The sequence below is a fragment of the Clavelina lepadiformis genome, chromosome 5, assembly GCF_947623445.1.
Source record: "Clavelina lepadiformis chromosome 5, kaClaLepa1.1, whole genome shotgun sequence".
Classification (NCBI taxonomy): domain Eukaryota; kingdom Metazoa; phylum Chordata; class Ascidiacea; order Aplousobranchia; family Clavelinidae; genus Clavelina; species Clavelina lepadiformis.
In genome coordinates this window covers 9,416,864-9,438,705 of record NC_135244.1, presented here as the reverse complement: position 1 = coordinate 9,438,705, position 21,842 = coordinate 9,416,864, and the positions used below count along the sequence as shown (strand labels likewise).

Sequence of the window (21,842 nt, the reverse complement as noted above, 5' to 3'; positions counted from 1 at the left end):
TTATCTTGTAGCGTTCACTACCGTGTCCGCTAGGTAGCGGCAGGACACGACGTTTATTTACCCAAAGATTTGTTGTGTTTTTCTCTTCATTCGCTGTTCGTATTTCGAGTGAGTCGTCTTTTAGACAAGGAGTTATACAGACGCCTCTCCACATCCAGCTAAGCCCGTGCTTCGGCACATGTTATTTATCAATAAAATAATATCAAGTTAGCCGCAGTGGTGTACCAGGAACAGCTCAACAACATACATATGGCGTAACGTCCATCGTTGCGCTATAATCTAACCGTTTTTATTTGTTTATCTGTTTGTCATGGTCCAGTGATTGCAAAAACTGATTGGCACCTTAGTCTATGTTGGCACTTGGGACTACCGGTGTAGTGCCAAAACGTGTCCTCCGTCCAAAACTTGCCCCCCCCCCTCATTGTGACGTCATACATTTCATTCTGATTATGGGTTTGGATCAGAAGAAAACAATTTTTGCGCAGTTATCTCACGTATATATTAATGTATATCTTATATTTATGGTGCAAACATGTTTTGCAGTTTTTCGTCGCAGTATTATTGTCTTTGATTCGAGGACCGAAGATAAAGGTATGAAATCATTACACCATACCAACCAACGTATCAAATTTTCATGGGAAAAACATTTATTGATTTTTTTATTATTTTTTGATAAAGCGAAGACGTTTTAACCTTAAAACTCTTTCTTTCGTTCTAAATTAACTGTATTATATATTGCCCCGATTAACATGGTGCACTTTTTTATTTTGACACTGCTTACTTGCACTTTAGGGGAATTTTTGTAGCAAAAACTTGACATGCATGATGCATTGCTATGGCTTAAAAAAAAGGTGACCAAAATCGAGAATTTTAGCTGTTCAGTTTGTTACTGTTGGGCAGCCTTTTGGGTTCAGTCAATCAATCATTTTGCTTTTCGTCAAAAGTGCGGCGGGGACGAAAACTCAGTCAGTTGTTGCTAGCACGCACCAATCAACAGGAAAACGGACTTAAAACGTGCTCAAAAATAATTAAGGTAATAATTGCTGGTATACAACTAGCATAGCCACTAAACCAATCTAGTTATTTAAATCCACAAAACCCCAACCCGGGCAAGAGCATGCTTTCTGGTGGACATAACACTAATAAAGGACGTTGTTGATGAGCCCGAGTTTGTACAGCAAAGATGCACACCAATGATAATCTTTGGAGGATGTGATGACAAGACTGTTCGTTGCAAAATGGAATATTCGGGTTTAGGGCAGAAGTGCACTACAAAATGACTTTACCATTTCAATAGCTGGGATCTAGTATACAACTTAGACATCCTGTGGTTGTGCACTTTTGCACTAGATCCGAATTTTGAAGATGTCAATGATGTCCAATAGATGGCAGTGCTGAAAGGAAGCACCTCTTTTTCCAAAGCTGAACCCTCGAGTGGCGCTGGTGGTGAAATCTCTATTTAGGAACTGGTCCCAGTCTTTAATCTTTAAAAGATATAAAAGCAGTCTGCAGGAATTGCAGCAAATATCCAAAATAGTTGTGAAATTTGCAAGTTACTTAATACGTAAACAGATTGACACATAGGCTAGTTTTCTTAGTCCGATTCAAAGTTTTCCAGCACCATCATCATATCAAAGTGCTTGTCCATTAAATTTATCATGCGCATACTGGATGCTTACTGCTTACGTCTAGAGCAGGGGTGTCCAACCTGTGGCCCACGCGGTATTTTTCGAAATGACTTACATTATGAATTTAATCGCCTATGTGATTTATGGCAAACTTACATTCCGAGAAGTTGGCATTTATTGTTTGTTTACTAATTTCTGACAGCCACACGGAAAACTAGCTTCGCATTGCTACATCGTCCATCTCACCGAATATTGCCAAACTTGTTAGAGAAAAACAGTGTCAAACTTCACATTGAAATGTCGACGTGTAGTAAAAACTTTGTTGACTTTACTATATCTTGGTATGTTTATTGTTCTTATTATTGTAAAGGAGGATAATATGTATTTCTGAGAGTAGAATTTTGGTGTGAGGGTTTTAATTAGAAATTAGCAGTAAACACTTAAGTGGCCAGCGCAATCATTCGTAAATCACATGTGGCCCTTTGGCCAAAAAGGTTGAACACCCCTGGTTTAGAGTTTGGCAAGTTTTATACAAATGTAGTAGCAGGTGGTTGACAAAAGCATTTAACTATGTTCAAGCTGGAAGAAAGATACCGCAAGTGAATGTGTATTAGAAATTCTATGAAACTAATACATCAGCATAATTACTGTTACAGTATTATTAAATGTTGCCTATACTCAATAACATTGAATGTGACTTTTAGCCAGCAAACATCCTGTAGTGAAATACAATTGAAAATATACATATGCATAATATAGAGAAAAACAAGTGTATAGTGCAATAAAATATATGGAAATGCTTGGTGCTAGGGTGCAGATATACACAGTGCATATTTACACAAATATGAAACAAAAATAGTACAAAACATTGTCACATAGTGTCATGCAAGTGTGATGAAGCAAAATATTTTTTTTTAAATTGTATTATTTTCTAAAAGTTTCAAATCAGAGAATTCCACATTTTTAGTCCCACATATTGAATAGTTTGTTAGGTTAAGGATTTACTGTAGAAGCGAAGGTAAAAATTATTTTGATTTCTTAGCGAATTAGCGTATCTTGATGAATTTATTTGAAAATAATGGAGGAAGCAATTGACCCTTGACTTTGAACACGATGGTGCATATTTCAAATAAGCTGTTTGAGGATAGAAATTTGCAGTGCTTCCAGAGATTTGAATAAACTTTGCTTTTTTATTAACATACTAGCTCAGCATACTTGTTGCATATTTTTTGAATATGTTTCAAAACAGGTTGTTGGTCATACTTCCAAATTGGGATACAGTAACGTAAATGACGTTCTATGAGAGAGTGATATAAAGACATCTGTGCAGCTTCATTTAAATAAGATTTAATTTTTCTGGTCATCTAAATTAGTTCTTGGTTTATATAGTAAATAATTTATATGTGGTTTATTTGAATTTTGGTAGTGGTTGTGCTAGTTACTACCAGCATTTATCAATTATTATCACTCTTTTTGAGCATGTTTTAAGCCTTTTCGACTGTGTCAATTTTTCCCGTTCATTAGCAAATGCTAATAATAACTGACTTAATTTTTTCATCCCCACCACGCTTTTGACGAAAACTTATTGCTCTGGGCTTTAGTGGCCGTGGACTGTGGGAGCCTTCCATTGTTGTAGCACCCCATTAATGTATTTCTCAGACGTTTTAAGTTCTCAAGGCTTTACCACTTTTCTCTGTTTGTTGATTGTTTATGAGCTTATTTCTTTTTTGACCAATTTAAAATGAGGTTAGCACCATACTTTTTGTTTCCCACAATCAATGGCGGAAAATAAAAAAATGGTATGTCTGGTGCGCAGCCCTTAAGCCAAGTTTTCTAAAAATTAGAAAAACAAGGATAATTGGATGAAGCGATCACCATCAGATCACTAAATATTTCTTTGTCTAGTACAAGTTTACGTTATAATACTGAAAACAAGTGTTAATGGTCGTGACACAAGTCAAGTCATTTAATTATATTCCCAAGTCAAGTCACTCATGTTTTAACAAGTCCAAGTCTTAACAATGCCAAGTCGCCATTTACGATTGTATCGTAAATATAAGCATGAAATCTGATTTTAACTATTTCTGACACTTTTGCACATTCAATGGAATGTATAGTGTAGTGATTTTTGATTAAATTCTTTCACAAATATAAAATCAGATTTTACAACAATTAGAAATAATTTGTTTTGGAAGTCGAGTGAATTCAATCGTAATTTGCACATTAACATGAGTCGAGTCTTTTAAGCACTAAAACACTAGTTAAGTTTTTCTAAAAACCTTAACATGAGTGTACTATACGTAATTAACTTTTTACAAATAATCCTTTCTGATATCATGACTACCTATATCTATGACAATGGCCTGCATTAATCTATTTTCGGTAAAAAATACTCAATTTATATCACATTTAGAACTTTAACCGTAAAAATGATGAAAAGATAAAATAAATATTAGCCGCACCAAGAATTAATATTGAACATGAGCCATTGACCAAACCTGTATTTCTCTGAAATTAGGCTATGCCCTCCTTTGCAAGGATGTGCAAGAGAGTTGGTTTAGGAATTGGGACTATTAGATATGTTTGAAACTAATGTTTTGAGTTATTTTGTTACAAATCGGCTATATTATAAAAATTTGAAAATACTACAACTATACAAACTGCACAAATCAAACCAAATAAATAGCTATTAGCCAATTGCTTTTATTCAAAGCAATTCAGTGTATTAAAATTTACTTAGCTTTGCGTATATTTTGTTATAAAACAATTTTCAAGACAGCAGGAATAAAAAGGTTATTGATGTTACTAAATTAATTTAACTGATATTAAGGACAAAAATATGTCGTTATCTTGTACGTGGCATTTATGGGGAAAGTCATTCAGAGTTGGAAAATGTTTACCAGCAATATCTAACTCCCTGAGGCACTATCGTAATCGTCCAACTCATAATATTGGAAGAATGCATGGACTAGAAAAACCAAAGGTTCTTTTTTGTGAAGCTCTAATATTATATTTAGGTCACATACAGCATAATACCACTAGTGTCCACTGTCCACTATCACAGTTTTGTGGTGACAAAATTATAATACGTGAGTCGAATTGGGACATTCTAAAAATATGATATCCATGTTGTTGACATTCTTTAGCCACCTCCTGTGCGAAAAAAAGAGGTTGGAACCTGGAAGCCTGAAGAATACAAAGCTGTCAAAGAGAATCATTTGGATGCACTAAACTTTATTGTCTCCGGTTATGACATAGTTCTGGTAGAACAATATGCCAAATATGTGCATCAACTGATGATAAAGTTTAAACAAAATATTTTGGAAGTGTAAGTGCATGTACATTTTGGACACGGTACAGTGTAAGCATAAAATTTATAGCGTTGCTGTTGGTCATTAACAATTTTATTGTTTATATGCTGGCATCATTTAAATATGGGTGTCTCTGATATTTTGCAGATATGCTCTGCCGTCTAGTAATGCTGTCGTGAAGAAAATGCTTGGTGCTGACCAGAGACTTTTAAAAGCAATGACACCAGAAATTGAATTAACAATGTATAAAAGGATAATACAAGTGAAAGATATGCCATCACAAACATATCCTATTTTGCTACAGACACTGATGCACTATATTCCACAATCTATCACACTTAAAGTTGATAAGGTGAGTTATTCAGAAAACTATTGGGGTACCTTGTGGACAATATGATTTGAGTGACATATCGTCCTACCTCATATATTTTCAATTCCTGCAGTTCATGGTGAAATAATGACATGATAATTTTTGATCGTTTTTGTTATATCTGTCTAAATGACTAAATAATATTTAAGCAACTTTGTTATCAAATCTATGTATTATATTGCAGCACAATGAAGAACAGCACTTGAGTCGATATCAATATAGAGTTGAGTTAGCAGAGGAAAAGGCAATGCTTCAACAGTTATATGATTCAAGATGAAAAAAATTATATATCCGTATAAATTGACTGTATACGTTTGCATTGAACACTAGCTTGAAAGTGGCTTCCAAGATTCACTTCTATTTGAGTTTGGTCACATCAGTTTTAACAAACACTTTATAGAACTTTACAATTATGCCCTTAACTATGGCATGCAATGTAAAAAATGGTCATACAGCTAAGAACAAGTTGGTTCACAGCCATTGTCACAACTCTTGTGCGGCTGTTTCCAGTGTCTGATTATTCTGTCAGTGTTGGAGTGTTGTTGCCAGTTGAAGAGTTAAGAATGCTTTCGACTATCCTTCAGTGAAGTTGATCTTGGGCCGATCGACATATTACTTGGAGACAGATCGGTTCCTTGTGCTGCCCTGAATTCGGATTTAAGTAAAATTTTGTTATCTGCATGCTTGGACTTTTATTTCAGTAACTGAAGCACAACTTTGTAACCTTACTAGACAACCAAGACATTCAATACGTGATGAAACGAAAACATGGAAAATAAACTGCTAAAACTTATGAATGAAAAAATTGGTTTCAACAAATGTACTAGTTTTTAGCACAGATAAAAAAAGATGTAACATCAGAATTACTGTTGTAAATTGCAAGCAAACAGAATTGATCATGTCGTGGTAGACCATGCAAATTAGAATATGCCTGAGTAACACCAGTTGATGCTTCAAAACTATGTCAGGGAAAAAATGCTTAAATAAACCATGCTGCTAACAACGCAAATAAAATATTGGCAAAGGGCAGCCTTCCACAAGCAAGATGCATTTAGCAATTTTTGATCTAGTGTAGTGTGATGGTTTTATAACACCTTGACATATGCTATGCAAGAAATCAAACAACCAAACATTCTGCAACATAACCTCTTCGTTATGTGTTATCGCAATACAACATTGTGATATAAATGGCAAATAAAAAACACAAATATGGATAAAAACGATGGCCATGTCAAACAGTCAGTTAGTTTGCACATTGGATACACAAAAAATAAAAAAGAAGACGCTACATGGAGAAACCGTCGTTCAAACTGCTGTAAGTGGGAATGCGTTTTCATGGAACAAAAACAGCATATAAAAAACAAACCATGCCAGTGAATACTAGCACTCCGGAGATGTTCTGACATCAGCCGTGTGCGAGTTAGTTACTGAATGTTCCAACCTCCGTATAAGTGCTTCTAGACGTTTGCGGCTTTTCGATTCTTCCTCCAAGTTTTGCTGCAAACGTTTCTGGTCCTACACACAAAACAACACATTGTGCTGGTTTCTGTGAATTTAATAGTTTTCTTTCTAAATGCATCAGCCCTGCAATAGATTAGGCCAGGTGTCACCAAACTTTTTTCACAAAGGGCCAGATAAGCATGATAACTGATGATTGTGGGCTAAATTCCCGCTTTATTCAATAAGCTACCATACAACAATGGCGCTTGCAGAATATTTTGAAATGCTACGCACTAAATTGTGTTATACCAGCAATTATACGTATCGTGGTATATACATCAACCTTCTGTCCAGGAGCGGTGAGGTTATTTTGAATGCTTGGTTTGAAATCCTGGCAACTGTCAACCTCATTCAAAATGAGCGGAGCGCAAAAATTTTGCCGCTTTATATCTCAAAAAACGCTTCGAAATAAAATGTACTCACGCATTCATATAAACAGCCTGTGGAAATTTACGATGGACAGTTTTCAAACGCCGTATAACCGGCCTATTTTATGTTTTACGAAGATCATCCCAGTTTTTTGATAAACAAAGCTGGTGTTGCGTAGAGCCTGTACTCGACGTTACGTTTTGCTTGTTAAATAACCATTTGCTTTATCAAATTCCCTGCTTGTATATGGAACTTCTCACTTGCTCACAGTGTACTAGCGTACCAAGTAATCGCAAACAGACGACACAAAATAATTATGGTTTTTATGTTCTTTTAAAAGCTTTTAAAAACTGGTTCTAAATTCCCCACGTTTTTCCACCTTGCCTAAAAGGCGCGGAGAGCAAAAAATTGGGTTTTTACGTATGAAAAACACGTTACAATGCCTCAAAATGAAATATATTCTCATATTTCACGTACAATGCTGCCAATCTATAGTTTGCAATTTTGAAACACCGTATACAACAATTTTGTTAACGTCGTATACTCGTCAGCTATAGGCCTACAAATATGGTAATTAAAATTACTAATGAAGTATTCCGTCAGCGGCGATAAGCATGACTCTGAAACCAACACGCAGACAGCCTGAAACTTTTAAAATCTAATAACGTAATAAGCGTAAATTTAGAAAACACAGCTAAAAACTGGTACGCACGTGCATACTGTGCGTATACGCTGCGGGCGTCTATGTATAATAAGCTCATCTGTGGTACAGTGAGGCGGCCCGGACAAAGTAACCTCGCGGTACGTAGTTTGGTGACCCCTGGAATAGGCAAAGGTATCTTGCGTTCGCAAATGCTGCGTATTTGAAACATATGTTATGAACACCGAACACTACTACATTTTTTTTTCATATTCCCACATAAACTAAGCAACTACTTTGCATTACTAAGCAAACTGTTTAAGGACTGAGCAGATAAAGTACCAGACAAATTCCTTCACATGTGCTGTGTTTTTCATCTTTTTTTTTAGGTATCTAACACGTCCAGTATTGCTAATAAGCGTTATGAAAGTGCATTATAAAATAAGACGGTACTTTACCTGCCGAAGTGATAAAACTTGGTCTCTCAGTTCATAAACTGTATCAACAAGACTTCTGTGGTAAGATAAGGTCAAAATTTAAGACTTAACAATAAAATAATTTAAGATATTTACTCAATTGATTAACCTTTAACTTTAATAATAAATCATAATCAGCTTTGTAGTACAGCTAAACCAGTTAAAAAAGTTTCCATACAGCTTATTAAGCCCACAAGCGCATCACCCTGGTTACCATAGGCGCCAAAACTGGAATGTGAGCATGCCCTGTAATATGCAAAAGTTGGCAAGCGGTCGTGACAATATCTCATTTGGAAGAAATTTTTTTGTTTCACTTTCTTTCTGGCCGTTATTTGTGACGACTATGCGAGCGGTCAAAATATGCCGATTGTGCAGGTATCCTTCTTGCTTCATACCATAAACTCTTCACAACGTCTCTTTTTTTCTTTAATTCCAAACAGCGTAATTTAACGCAGTACAGCTTTGTAGGGCGCATTAATATCAAGTTAATAACACAGTAAACATTTTAACTTCGTCTCTATTATTACTATCAATGTCCATTATATCTTCCTCTTTGTCGAAGTCTTAGCATCAAGTAATTGATTCTTTGTTGATACGATTCCAATCAATGTATTTAAAGACATGCCGGACAAGTGCTGATTCTTTCACGAATTCTGCATTTACAGTATTTACACTGGCAATATTATTGACAGATCTATAAATAGGACTCCTGGGTTTTTAGCGCACTAACACAAATGTTTTATACATTATTTAACCATTTCAGTATGTTAAGAAATATGCTCAATAAACAACTTAACGTAACTTAGCATCGCATGGGCAGCTGACACAGTTCCACAATGTGCAGGTGTATGCATGGCATCGTTTACTTTTCGTCAATGTCTGTTGTGGGAGAACGGAAAATAAAAGGCTAACCATAATTTATAACGTGACAATTTAACAACTCCTTCATCAAACAATGAGCTGGAAAAAGCAAGGAAGCTCAAGGGCTTTAGACATGCAGGAATAATGTAACCACATGATAAACACGAAAAATGGTTAGCGATTGGCACAGCAACCACACCCAACATAAAAATGAAACGAAAGGGTAGAAAACAGCTAAGAAAATTGACAAAACAAAGCTGAGAGAATTAGTGTAATTAAGCATTACCACACGTCGGATGATGTCAAAAGTGGGAAGTTATTATTTTGATTGTCTTTAGTTGACTGACACAAACAAAACTTGTTTTTTAAACCTAGTGTCACCACTGATTGTAATTCTTAAAATGACTGACGAAACAAGTAAACAACGCCATAAGCAAGTTTGTAGCCGGTATTGTCTTGATAATAATTACATTTGCATATGTTTAACCGCCTTTTGATTTGAGTCTTTGAGCAATTGCGACATCGATTTGGCAGATGGCTAATTTTAATCAAGTTTTGCGTTGTGCATCCTCTACGTTTTCCGGCATTGCGAAGTCACAAATCTTCAGCATATACTAGCCTAGATTTTCAAAAGTTTGATACTTGGGGTGGATACTGGTTCCTGTCACGTCACATGCAACCATACTTGAGTGATTCGCTTTGTGCATTGCAATTCACACCATAAATATTGTGCTAATTTCACAAACTTACTTTTCTTCAATAAGTGCATCATTTTCAGGGTTTTCCACAATGATTTTTTCTTCTAAAATAGATGTATGCCTCTTCCCTTGAGCCATGGCTGCAAGAATATACACGTACTTATAATAACAATACAGTGTTTCTAGTTAATATACACTTGGAAACTTGTTTCAATACAACTTATGGCACATTGAGGCAGAAAAATAAATGCTTCGAAGGATTCTTACACGAAATACAACATAAAAACAACTTCTTTTTCCAACTTATTCATAATTAACTCGTAATAAAATAAATAAACAGAAGACATCATCTACGCTTTTCCTGCTGGTAGCCATAACTCTGTGCTTTACCTAGTTTAATTGGTGCTACTGCAACAACTGACTACATTCCGTACGTGCAAATTGTTAGAATTTGGGCAATGTAGTTCATCTATAGATAGTACATACACTTCAAGCACTTCTAAACTGCTTTGCTTTCACAAAACTCACCTAAGCCAATATAAGCTTTTCTGAACAGAAGCTGCTCTACTCAAAACAAACACATACACTTCAAATTCATAAGTAACCCTTGAGTTTCTCTGACAACTCATCTCTTGACAATAAACCCATACCGCACCTGCTTCATTATTCCATTGTACTTTCTACAGTCCTGACAACAAATTGTTTGTGCCGTGCAATACAGGAAGTCGATGACTGGATATATTGAATAATGCCACGTCATTTCAAAATGCAGTGCAGTATTGAATTATCTAAACATGTTTACTGTATGCAGACACAATTGTTCATATCACTATTGATTTATGGCAATAAATAAAGCAAACTAATATATATATATATATATATATATATATGCATATGCACTACTAATGCATTTAAAATTGCTAAATGATTGTTAATATTGCTGATACTGATACACTAATTTGTGTATTGCACACTCATTGATCTTACAACCTAATATTTATGCAAAACTCCTAACTGTTACTCTGCTTTTACCTAAATAAGTTCTGTAGACGTTTTTTAACCTACAACAAAACTAATGTTGAGATGTTGCACATAAAAATTAGTTTTCTGATTGCTGATCAATATAGTGATAACAAAATCACAATAAGTTTCCGACACAACACAAAACAAGGTGTGAAACTGAAATCAACATTGGTACCCAACCCACACCATGAACCACACTGGACATTGACGTTACTTAAACGTCTTGCTAAAGAAAATATCCAGACAATACAAACTAAATTCAACAACGCTTGCTTTCTTCAACACAAATTTCGTCATTTCCTACCGAAACAATTGTATTGGGCTTAACCACAAGAATTTCTCTAAAATGATAGATATGATAATTTCTTCCAATTTGACTGTAGTAACAAAAATTTATTGTTATTTGAATGTGTGTTTACTACTAAAACAAAAATCAATTATTTCAAGTTGGTGGAGTAATTACAGATTCTGCATATATATTAAATTATTGAGATTTTCTACAACAGCTTTCATGTTTCATGATTACTGAACGCTTTGCATTTACTATTTCATAAAAAATTATAAGGTAAGAATTTGTAGGAAAAATATTAGCAAATTGAGTTCAATTCTTTGAATAAATAAGAGTTCGGAAGAGGATCATTTAGTGGCAAAAGTAATACGTACAATAAATAACATTAATAACATATATGTTGAATATGTAAATTTGAACAGTGTCAGTAGTGCTTTGGATTTAAAGTGATTCTGTATGCAAGACACTTTAAAATGTGTTTTGCGGGATACTTCAAATTTGTCTCAAACAATTTTTATGTCCTTTTACCTAACTCTATTCTTTGAAACAGGTCATACTCATAAGTTATACTTACAATGAATTGCATTACGTGCAGAAGTAGGAGTGCAGTATGAGTCAAGAACCAATAGAATCTCTCTCTCCTCTTCTGCTTTTCCTGAAAGTAATAAAATCATCACTTGCATTGGCAAAGTTTAGCAACTAGAACTGCAACATTAACAATTGACAAGAGTGATATCAGGGTTTACAATTTAACTGTGTGGCACAGATGCAGTTTAGTTCATTAACGTCATACAAGCACATAAAATACGCGAACGACTTTTAGTCAAAGCGATAATAATCAATGTTTTTATATGCAGTTTGTGATCCAAAGAACTGTAACTATGGAAGTGAGAAATGTGGGAGTTTAGAAACCTTGGCATACCTTTATCGACTAAAATTTTTTCTGTAGCAATAATTTCCTCTGCTTCACTTCGCTTTCTTTCACTCCTGTGCTTTTTCTTATTTTTTCCACCCGGTTTAGGACTTCTACTTCGTTCCTAAAAGTTGTTATTGACTTATATTGCTATTTGTTTGTTACACTGAGGTAATAACTGCAAGGCCTGAAATAAATACAGTTAAGTTAACAATAAAAACGTTTAACGAACTCTGTTTCTTGTAGATGAGGAATGGTCTCGACTGTTGGTGGTGTTAACATGGCGGCAAGGTGCTGCAGGCCTTAGACACATCTGGCACCATGTTTTTTCAGCATCTAGTGGAAGCAGAGGCAGATATAAATTATTTCATTTACAACACAAAAACTAGAGTTGATCTGGAGAAAGAAGTGGAGTATAAACACATTGATATAATACAGTTACAATGGAAATATCTTTTCAACATAATTCAACACGTAGTTAAAAGTGAAAATACTAAGTGCGACACAGTGCCTTAAAATAAAAACATAGTAATAAAAACATTTCATATATCGCACATGCTATAAGTAGTAAAAATATAAAGGCACTGCAATATGCCAAAATAAGAAATTGAAATACTGTGAAATATGTAAGCACGACAATAAAAGATTACCATTAGAACTTGGAAAAGGTGGTGGGGAGCCAGTTGGCGAGATGTGCTGCAGTAACTCCAACTGCCGATTTATAGCAGGACCATTTCGCATACCACTGGTCATCGGTCCAGCTGGGGAAGACCGAGAAGCAATAGGAACAGCATGCTATGTGATTTAAGCATAGTAAGAGATTTTGTTACAACTTCTTGAGATCTACAAACAGTCATGCAAACAAGCCTGTGGCAACAGTTTTATGTGCACAAACTTGAGCCAACACATGGGGTCATAAACTCCAGAAAATGGGCACAGCTGTACTAAATAAACACAAAATATTTCATACAAATTATTAACTTATAAATCTGACCACAAATTCATCTGATGTAGCCATTAAAGAAAGCAACCTTTGGCGGTGGTGGAATTTGGGTCACAGGAGCTTGTTTTACAATCGGTGATGGGGCAGTTGCAACTGGAGCAAGGGATGATCGTCGATATTTCTCACACTGTGCTTCCAGAGTTTTCACCCAGGAACGTTGCTCTTCAGCAGATTTAGTAATTACAACAATCTTCTCTATTAAACTACCTGAAAACATGAGCAAGAATACTGATGTTATTCAGCACCTGAAGATTTAGAACAGCTCACCAACTTAAATGCCCACACACTGCTAATATATACTCATACAACAAGCACTTATAAATAATCACAATCAAATATGGGTTGATAACTTTGTAGAAGATAACTTATTTCAATATATTAGTATTTAATAAAGGTTTGTGCATATACTTCCAATATTGGCAGAACTTGCATTTAAATTATGATTCAGTACATCTCGACTTGATTGCAATTACTGTATCACTAAACCTTAAACATTTTACCAGTGATTTCAAAGGCATGTTGATATGAAGAAGTGTCATCTAATTTTTTTGCTTGCATGGCAGTAAGAGGTAGCTTTCCTTCATAGTTAAACCCGCTGAGACGGGGAGATGCAGAAAGTATAAGCAAGGCGCTTGAAAATAGGAGCAAATGGCGTTCCTTCTTCTCCTGCCAAATGCAAATAGAAAAACGAGAAAATTTTAAAATATAGCGGATGTCACACTAACAATATTTAAGATGCTAACGGACAACATGCAGTCGTAATAGAAATACCATAAATATAACTTCTACATCTTCTAGTTGAACAAGTTTTACGGATACCTAGAACCACATGAATAGTGTGCTACCCCTAATTTAAAACTCATTGACAAAAAGTGACTGGGTATGAACCTCTTTTTGCAAAAATAGCTCCACAGTTGGTTAGCAAGGCAGACTATACTTGAAAATTTCAACTATTTTTCTAAGAAAATTGGCAACTATTTACATTATTTATACTAGATTATTTATCCATACCATAGTTTATCCTCCAGCAAAAAATAATGAAATAAATTCAGAAAACGTTATTTGCAAAAAATATTCAAAACTTTTTTGCTGTACATAGAATATACTACAGCGGAGATAGGTATCCTTGTCTTTGTCATAGGATAGCATATATACAAGGCTTTACATATTGGAAAATGATTTAATTAATTATTTAAACGCATTGCAACAAGAACATAATTTAAAGGCATTTTTGGATACTTGACATTTAGCAAAAAAGCATTTGATGATACTAACTAAAAGAATGATGTGACTTACATCATTTCCTATTAAGCAGGTAGCTGAGGACAAATATAAAACTTTTCCGAGGGAAGACAATGGCTCTCCTTCCCAGTTTTGTATAATGCTTGATAAAATGTGTTGTTCGGTTTCTTTGCGTTTTCTTGTATCTTGACAAACAAGCTAAAAACAAAAAGATTGAATGTGATGTCATTGGAATACAAAGATGGTGACGTGTGTTTTATACCATCAGTTAGCTACAAAGGGTAGAACACCATGTAAACATATAGGAAGAAAACTAACAAGCAGAGTTGTGCTGCATTTAGCATTGAAAACAACACAATCTATATAATAGGATTACCAGCATTGACTTTAATGAGTAATGTGGGCTTTGGTACATTAAACTTCCTTATAGTCAACATATGCAGCACAGTTATTTCCTATTTCACAGTCACGAACATTTAATCAATCAAGATACAACAGCAATAATATTAAATACATGGACAATATTTTGATCTACCAAATTAAGCAATTGAGTCAACTCACAGAAATCTTTTCAAATGTCAAGATTGATTTCATCAAAAAAACACGATCCGGGTGGTTTTCCTTTGCAGATGTAAAAAACATATGATAATACTAAATGACAGTTGATTTTAAGAAATAAAAATTACATCTTGTGACAAATTTCTCAACAAATCTTCCAAAAAGAATTACTGTTATATGTCGTTCAAGTTCACGTAAAATATTCGGATAATTCTCCAATCGCCTGAAAGGCTTGCTCAAGCCACTTGTAAGAAAAACACTTCCAGGGCTGACAGCCCCTTTACTTTCCATGTACCTGCAATAAAACTTCATGATAAGACCTACTTTTCAAGATGCAGCATTCATAAAAACTATTATAAAATTACATTCAAAACCATGGCACATATTGGGAGCTGTGTCTTGTCCAGACTGACTTGTCCCACAAGTTATAAGCAGTGCTTTATTTTGTAATCACAGTTTTAATAACAAACAAGTGCCGAGTATGAAATGATATCTATTAGTACTAACTTGCATATTGTAACCTTGTTGTCTTGAATAATCTTCACAGCGCTAGGGTGATTGCCACAATATTCATTAAATAATGTATCAAAAGTGTCACTGTGTTTCATGAAGCAATTGCCAATTTCATGCTGAGCATATGGCAGCCTTACAAAGAAAAAAAGCTTGCACTAAAATTTGTGCCTATTTCCTATACAAAATAGAGCAAATAAACATAAAATAATCCTTCACAAAAACTTTTAAAGCAGGGGCCGGCAACCACCAGGCCACAACCCAATGCCGGAACGTGAGAAATTTTTACTGGGCTGTGTGGAAATAATACATTAGTAGCACAAAAAATGTTCTATTAGTGTGGTGCCCGTTGCCAACAAAATTCAAGTGAACAGCCTAAATCACCATAATTGGTTGTGTAGAAATGAAAATGAACATTGTTATTCGGTAATGTGTACTCGTGAAGTCGTGTTGTCTAGTTTTTTAGTAGCAGCTATTTCAGGCAGTGAGAGTTCATGTCATGGTCAATCAATCAATCAGTATCATGGTGACTGAGTTGTAATAAGTTGTAGGCCTCAAACATTTGTTATTTTTTTGAACATCGATTGGAAACATAAAGCCTGAAATAAGCCGGTCTGTGAAAAAGGTTGCCGACCACTGTCTTAAACCACAAAACTTACTAAAATAAACTATTAGTGTATGAGTGCTGTATTGTCCTAAACATAACTTTTCTGAACAGCAAGACATGAAATCATTTGAAAACTTTATAGTTACTTGGAGATTTCTTCAATTTCTCTCACAAATTTAGTTTGAAATTCAAAAATTGCTTCTAAGTTTCCACACATTGTCTTTTTGTTGGATTTCGAGAGAACCTCTGGCTGCCCAGTTGAGGACAAGGGAGTAATGTAAACAGTAAGCAGATTCTGAATTTCTTTCACATGCTTCCATTCAGTTTCAAGAAAGTTTTGTAGCACCTGTTATTGTGACAGGTATGACTTTGCTTTTAACTTTAGCGCATGTAATAACAAAACAATAAAGAACTGCAGTTTGTAGATTACAATTATAATTAGCACTTCCCGTTTCTAAAATGTAAAACTAAAACAAATAAACTGTCCAAAAAAATACAGAAAAAGTAGCAAAAAAGCATGATACAACTTATACATAACACAGCGGAGTGTTTAAAAACTAGTTGGTGAATTTATTAATTTTCTTACACGGCAAAATCAACTCAGGCTATACAAGAATCAATCTAAAAACAAAGTCAATAACCTGCTGATAGAATGCTTGCTTCGTTTCCTGAGCTTGAATGGGGTCTTCTTTCAATTGCACTCTCTGTCCAGGGCTACCAGACCTGTCGCCTATGCAACAGGGACCAGAACATTCAAATTTATATATAGAGTATATATAGAGAGAGAATATTGAAAACTGAGCTTATCTAGCGTTTAGATATATAAATGCAGAAAGCAACAATTTTATAGCAAAATCATATAATCACTTCACATGACTTACAAAACACAATTCAAGCTTAAGAATTAAACAATCATTACCGGTATGCTATTTTGTTAGAGTTTTGCAGACTTCATGAAATTAATTATAAACTAGCCTTAATTAATACAATGTTACAATCTTGTTATTCTAACCGGATTCACTCTTTTTGGGATTTTTGATCTCTCTTACGTAGTTGCTAGGAAACCAGCCAACCTTGCCATTATACTTGCCTTCATACCAACCACCATCATCTTTAGTTATTAACTGTGAAGCACATGAAGTAATACAACATAGCTGACAAAAATTTATATACATAGACTATAGTTTAAATGTGTTGCAACCAATGTTATGGTTAAAACAAAAATAAACAGTTGGTTTATTCATTGTAAAATTGTGATTACAAACTTAGTACTAATAATAACAAATCACAGCATATAAATCATGAATGCACCAAAAGTGTGCAAGTGCAGAAAAGATTTAGACCTGAATAGTGGCTCCTTTTCCAAAAGTTAATTCATCTTCATTTTGGCGTTGATAAGCATATTTTGCCTTCACCTTGGGTAAGACAAAATCTCCCATTTTCTTAATGTTATAGACTTAACTAAAAATTCATACCTTAAACTACTTTTTTTCAAAAAGTATTAAAGAACTGTTGCAACCCTGTGAAATAAAGAAAAACTCTTTGAAAACTGCTGCAGTAGCAAAATAAGAAAGTACTACACGGCGTATAAGCCTCTTTTATGACGAAAATATTGCGACGAAAATGAGAGGGTTTAAATAAAAACTCGATGTAAAATCAAAGTAATGCTCACTTAACCTTATTAAATGTTTAATTTTTAAACTGATACTTATTAAGACTAGTTTTGCATAAATACGAGTAGAATATTTCAAAACTATCTAAAACCAACAAAACGTTTTAGTCAATTAGAAGCAAGAGGTCAAAATAAACAGTTTTTCCCATACTGCAGGCCAAAGAATACGCAGTTATGTTAGTCAATAAAAATTTCTGAACTCAAACATTGAAATGAGCTACCAAAATCAATAAAAGAAATACATGATTATTATAATGCATGTCCTTTAAAAAGCTAACAGCTACTAAAATTCCAAATTTGAAAGATACTAATAGTGTTTGTCTGCACCCTATGGTCTATGCATACTTCACCATTTGCGTTATCATTTAATAGCAAATAAATACAGGTTAGAACACCCATTGTACACGACTGCCACTTTCTTGGTTTCATTTTGTCAGGTTTTAGTTGTCACAAATTTACAAAATTTGGGACAATTCTATTAGCTACTTGATTATTGTCAGTAAAACATATAACAAGCTGAGGATTATATTAAATCTCCTTGAGCAATATTTGTTTTGGTATTTCCAAATCAAAAACTCTTGCAAGACATTCTTTATGGAACAACAGTCACTGTGATTATTTCGAATCCTAACATGTTTTAAAGGGCTAGTATAATTCAACATTTCTTTACATGTTTAAGCTTTTGGTACGTTTCCATTTTTTATTATTAAATACCGGTAATTGTTTGTGACTGTATTGGTTACTGAGCAAACCAAATAGTCTATAATGGTTAGCATAGTGTTTTTCACTTAACGCATGCTGACACATTTTGTATTGTATTGTTTTTTTTGTCATTGGCTGCAGGAGAATGAAAAACATAATTCTAACGTTTAAAGCATGATAAAGTAACAGCTCCACCAGAAACAATAAGCCAGCAGAGCCCAAGGGCTTAAAACAAGAATAATCTCACTAAATGATAAAAATGAATCAAGGCAAGCTGGTAGCCACCAAACCCAGCATACAATAAACAATTTGAATAAAACAATACAAACGACAAAAAATTGTAACAAGCACAAAATTATGTAAAATATAAGTCATATGAAGCTTGATACTGAGACAGTATGATGATTACAAATGAGTTGACAAAAAAAATATAAAACCCTTAATCTGTTAGTGAACGTGGTAAAACTTGGGGGCTCATTCACTTTTGCGCTGACATGACAGGATAGAATTTTGAGGAATTATTTTGCCATAATTTGTTTTCTATTTACGCATAACTTCATCTCATTCACGCCTTCAAGTCGGAGTGCAAAAGTACAAGAGGCAAAACTGGCAAACAACAAGTTGATCAAGTTTAGTGCATCTGGATGGTAAAGAGAAATCCCATCCTAAGGACCAGAATCCTGTGTCTGTGGCCAAGGTAAGAGCACAATAGAAGGTGCAACCTTATTGAATATCACATTGTAAACTCTATTATAAAATTTCGGAACATAAATAAACAAATATTGGTAAGTATTGTACGTAAGACACATCAATGTCCATGTCAAACATTACCACATTCATAATTAGGCAATAATAATACGTAGTAAGTACAATAGTTTTTGATATGCAAGTTCGTGCATGCAAAGACGTAAATTTTGGTATGATGGCGTGCACTGAAGCCTCGTTTCTTTGTTTATTGATGACAAATTTACCTTCAAGCCATTAGCTTTTTCTTTGTTTATTTATCATAAATCGGTGTGGAGATAAAAAAGAACGGCGTGCATGTTGATGAACCTCCTGTGTGCAGCTCCCACACTTTCCACTACAGCATTAGGAAGGAAGAGTTTGTTATGCTAGTTGAAGGCCAATTTATATTAAATTTGTACAAAAACTTAAGCATGATAATCATCGGACACCAGAATAAGTTATGGTCGTTTTCAGCAAGACCTTGAGTGCGTCAAACAACCAAAAACGACAAGTGCGATGCACAAAAATGCACAGATGAAATGAAAGTGTGATCTTAGGTTTAAGTGTGCAATTAAACAGTAATGTGCACAGAAATTCTGTTCAAGTCTGTAAGTGTAAAATAACGCATCTTAAATGCGACACTGAAGCTAATGGAAAGCAGTATTGAGTGCACCTATGCCAAACTCTGAAGTCTGGCCCATTATAAATGCATAGTGTGGCGCCTGCACGCACGACGGCATGAGATCCATCATCGCGCTGACCGAACGTTTTTATCTTCATGACAATTTATAATTTATAAACAAAATTGGTTGTTTAAACGTCAATTTATAATAAACAAGCAAAGAATTGAGGGTTTAGTGCATGCCAATGACCTCATCACGCCTAAAATTGAGTCTTCTCAAGCTCAATTTTAATACAAAAATTGCCGGCCATAGTTTGGCCTAATGGCAAAAAGAAAATACGCAAAATCGTCTAGCTAGATTATGCAGTACATAGGCCTCCTTTAGCCTATGCATATTAACGGTTAGTATACCGACTAGCGCTACACCACAGACCCAGACACTACACCACATTTTAGGTTGTAACGGAATAATTAATTATTAGGCCTAGGCTGTCACTATTTCACCGGAAAAAATTGTGCGTTCTAAGCAATTTTCAGTTTCTTGTTAACCTATAGCCTAAACCCTAACCTAACTTAAGCGGTTAGCCAGCTAACAGCTCAGTAACTAAACTTATAAAGCGTATAATGTTTTGTTAGCCCTGTAAGTGGCCAACAATTCTTATGAGCAACCTAACGTTCAACATAGTTCAATGGCAACCTTTTATTGGTTGTTGACCGTAATTAAGAGTTGAACCGGGCACCAGCTAAACGGTTTTCCGGGTAGGTTTAAATCACTGGTTTTGAGATCGTCCATGAATACTTGAAAATGGGCGATTTTAGGATAGGCTTAAATAGCGGATACGAGAAAAGGGTCCATAAATTGGCTGAAATGACTGATATGGGAAAAATGTCCATGGACGGTTCATTTATTTATTTTTTCGTCTTCAAAGTGGGGAACGAAAATTTGTGCTGACGCAGGTGGTTACAAACATATCACCATTAATGACAATAATTTCCACACATTTGGCGGGCAAATATTGACAAGGCCTCGACGGCAAAAACGTGCATTCGGGACCAATATGAGAACCAAACCCAAACACATTAAACATAAAACAAAAGTTAAGCTGTTAGGTTGTCAGAACATTGGCTTTGTGTCACCGTCAAGATAAAACCTACCTCTTTGTCTGGGTGGAAGAAGTAAACCCCACTAAAATGGACTCCATCCAAAAGGCCCGGAGTGTCTTTCAGGGGGCCTGTGGATAGTACACGGTAAGAATCTTTTACATAATTCGGTTGTGAGAGGGAGTAGAAGATGGTCAACTACGTCATTCATGTCCAGCCAGATGGTTTAATCAGCTTGTTTGAATATGCATACATCGACAGTGATGTAAGTGCCAGGAAAAGATGAACATATATAATGCCCGATTGAATCTTGGAGCAAGTGATCTTGAAATCCAATTTTTATGATTGGGTTTTCTTTGCCAGGGTGTAAATGAGACAATTTTTTCAATTGTTTTTTTGCAACTTGAGGTATAAAAAACAATTTTTAAAACGCAAGAAACTGTACTGGATTTTAATTTTAAAGAGTATCATAGTTTAATAGAATCTCACTTACGTTACTGTATCTCTGTTTTGTGTCATGGACAAAATATCTGGATAAAGAGTCTGCAAAAAGTATGTGATTAGTTTCGTGGAATGATATTGAGTTTATCTTCCAATATCAAACACTCACGCACAGGTATTGATATTTGGTCAATAAATGACTTGTTATCTCTGGAAACCAACATGTTTATGCACAGATGCGTCAGTAAAAACTTGCCATCTGTGTTAATACTTGAGAGCGATATCTTGAAAATGTGATGAGCTAAAGAAAAACTAAAGGCTACGGTGGCTTGTAAGTGCCACAACAATTATAATTTGGGTTCCGCAAAATATTTATGATCACCACAAAAATATTTCACGTTAGCGCAAAATATTTATGATCACCACAACATATATATTTTGTCTCAGCAAAATATTTTGTGTTGTGAAAAATTTTGTGCGTTGAAAATATATTGAGCTGTGAAAATATATTGTGCTGTGAAAAATTTTGTGCGTTGAAATTATATTGAGCTGTGAAAATATATTGTGGTGTGAAAATATA

The 21,842-nt window shown here is 34.7% G+C and overlaps 2 protein-coding genes across 3 annotated transcripts; one reads left to right on the top strand and one right to left on the bottom strand.

Annotated features, from left to right (window-relative positions):
* Positions 1-490: 490 nt before the first annotated feature.
* Positions 491-6,102, top strand: LOC143458550 (large ribosomal subunit protein mL48-like). 2 transcript variants are annotated; one of them, XM_076955323.1, is made up of 5 exons: positions 491-591; positions 4,459-4,611; positions 4,775-4,956; positions 5,087-5,291; positions 5,494-6,102. In XM_076955323.1, the coding sequence occupies exons 1-5, from the start codon at positions 505-507 to the stop codon at positions 5,584-5,586; spliced, it is 720 nt and encodes a 239-aa protein (XP_076811438.1). In that variant the 5' UTR covers positions 491-504; the 3' UTR covers positions 5,587-6,102. The 2 variants fall into 2 exon arrangements, with proteins under 2 accessions (XP_076811438.1, XP_076811439.1); XM_076955324.1 differs by lacking the exon at positions 491-591 and adding an exon at positions 848-1,033.
* LOC143458549 (rho guanine nucleotide exchange factor 7-like) lies at positions 5,463-20,473 on the bottom strand. Its single transcript, XM_076955322.1, has 18 exons — positions 17,342-20,473; positions 17,011-17,122; positions 16,640-16,728; positions 16,145-16,344; positions 15,389-15,526; positions 15,053-15,176; positions 14,885-14,944; positions 14,378-14,521; positions 13,582-13,747; positions 13,110-13,288; positions 12,729-12,873; positions 12,311-12,414; positions 12,088-12,202; positions 11,740-11,820; positions 9,906-9,993; positions 8,277-8,331; positions 6,751-6,824; positions 5,463-5,954 (listed from the first exon to the last, which is right to left on the bottom strand). The coding sequence occupies exons 1-18, from the start codon at positions 17,435-17,437 to the stop codon at positions 5,867-5,869; spliced, it is 2,058 nt and encodes a 685-aa protein (XP_076811437.1). The 5' UTR covers positions 17,438-20,473; the 3' UTR covers positions 5,463-5,866.
* Between the last annotated feature and the right edge of the window lie 1,369 nt (positions 20,474-21,842).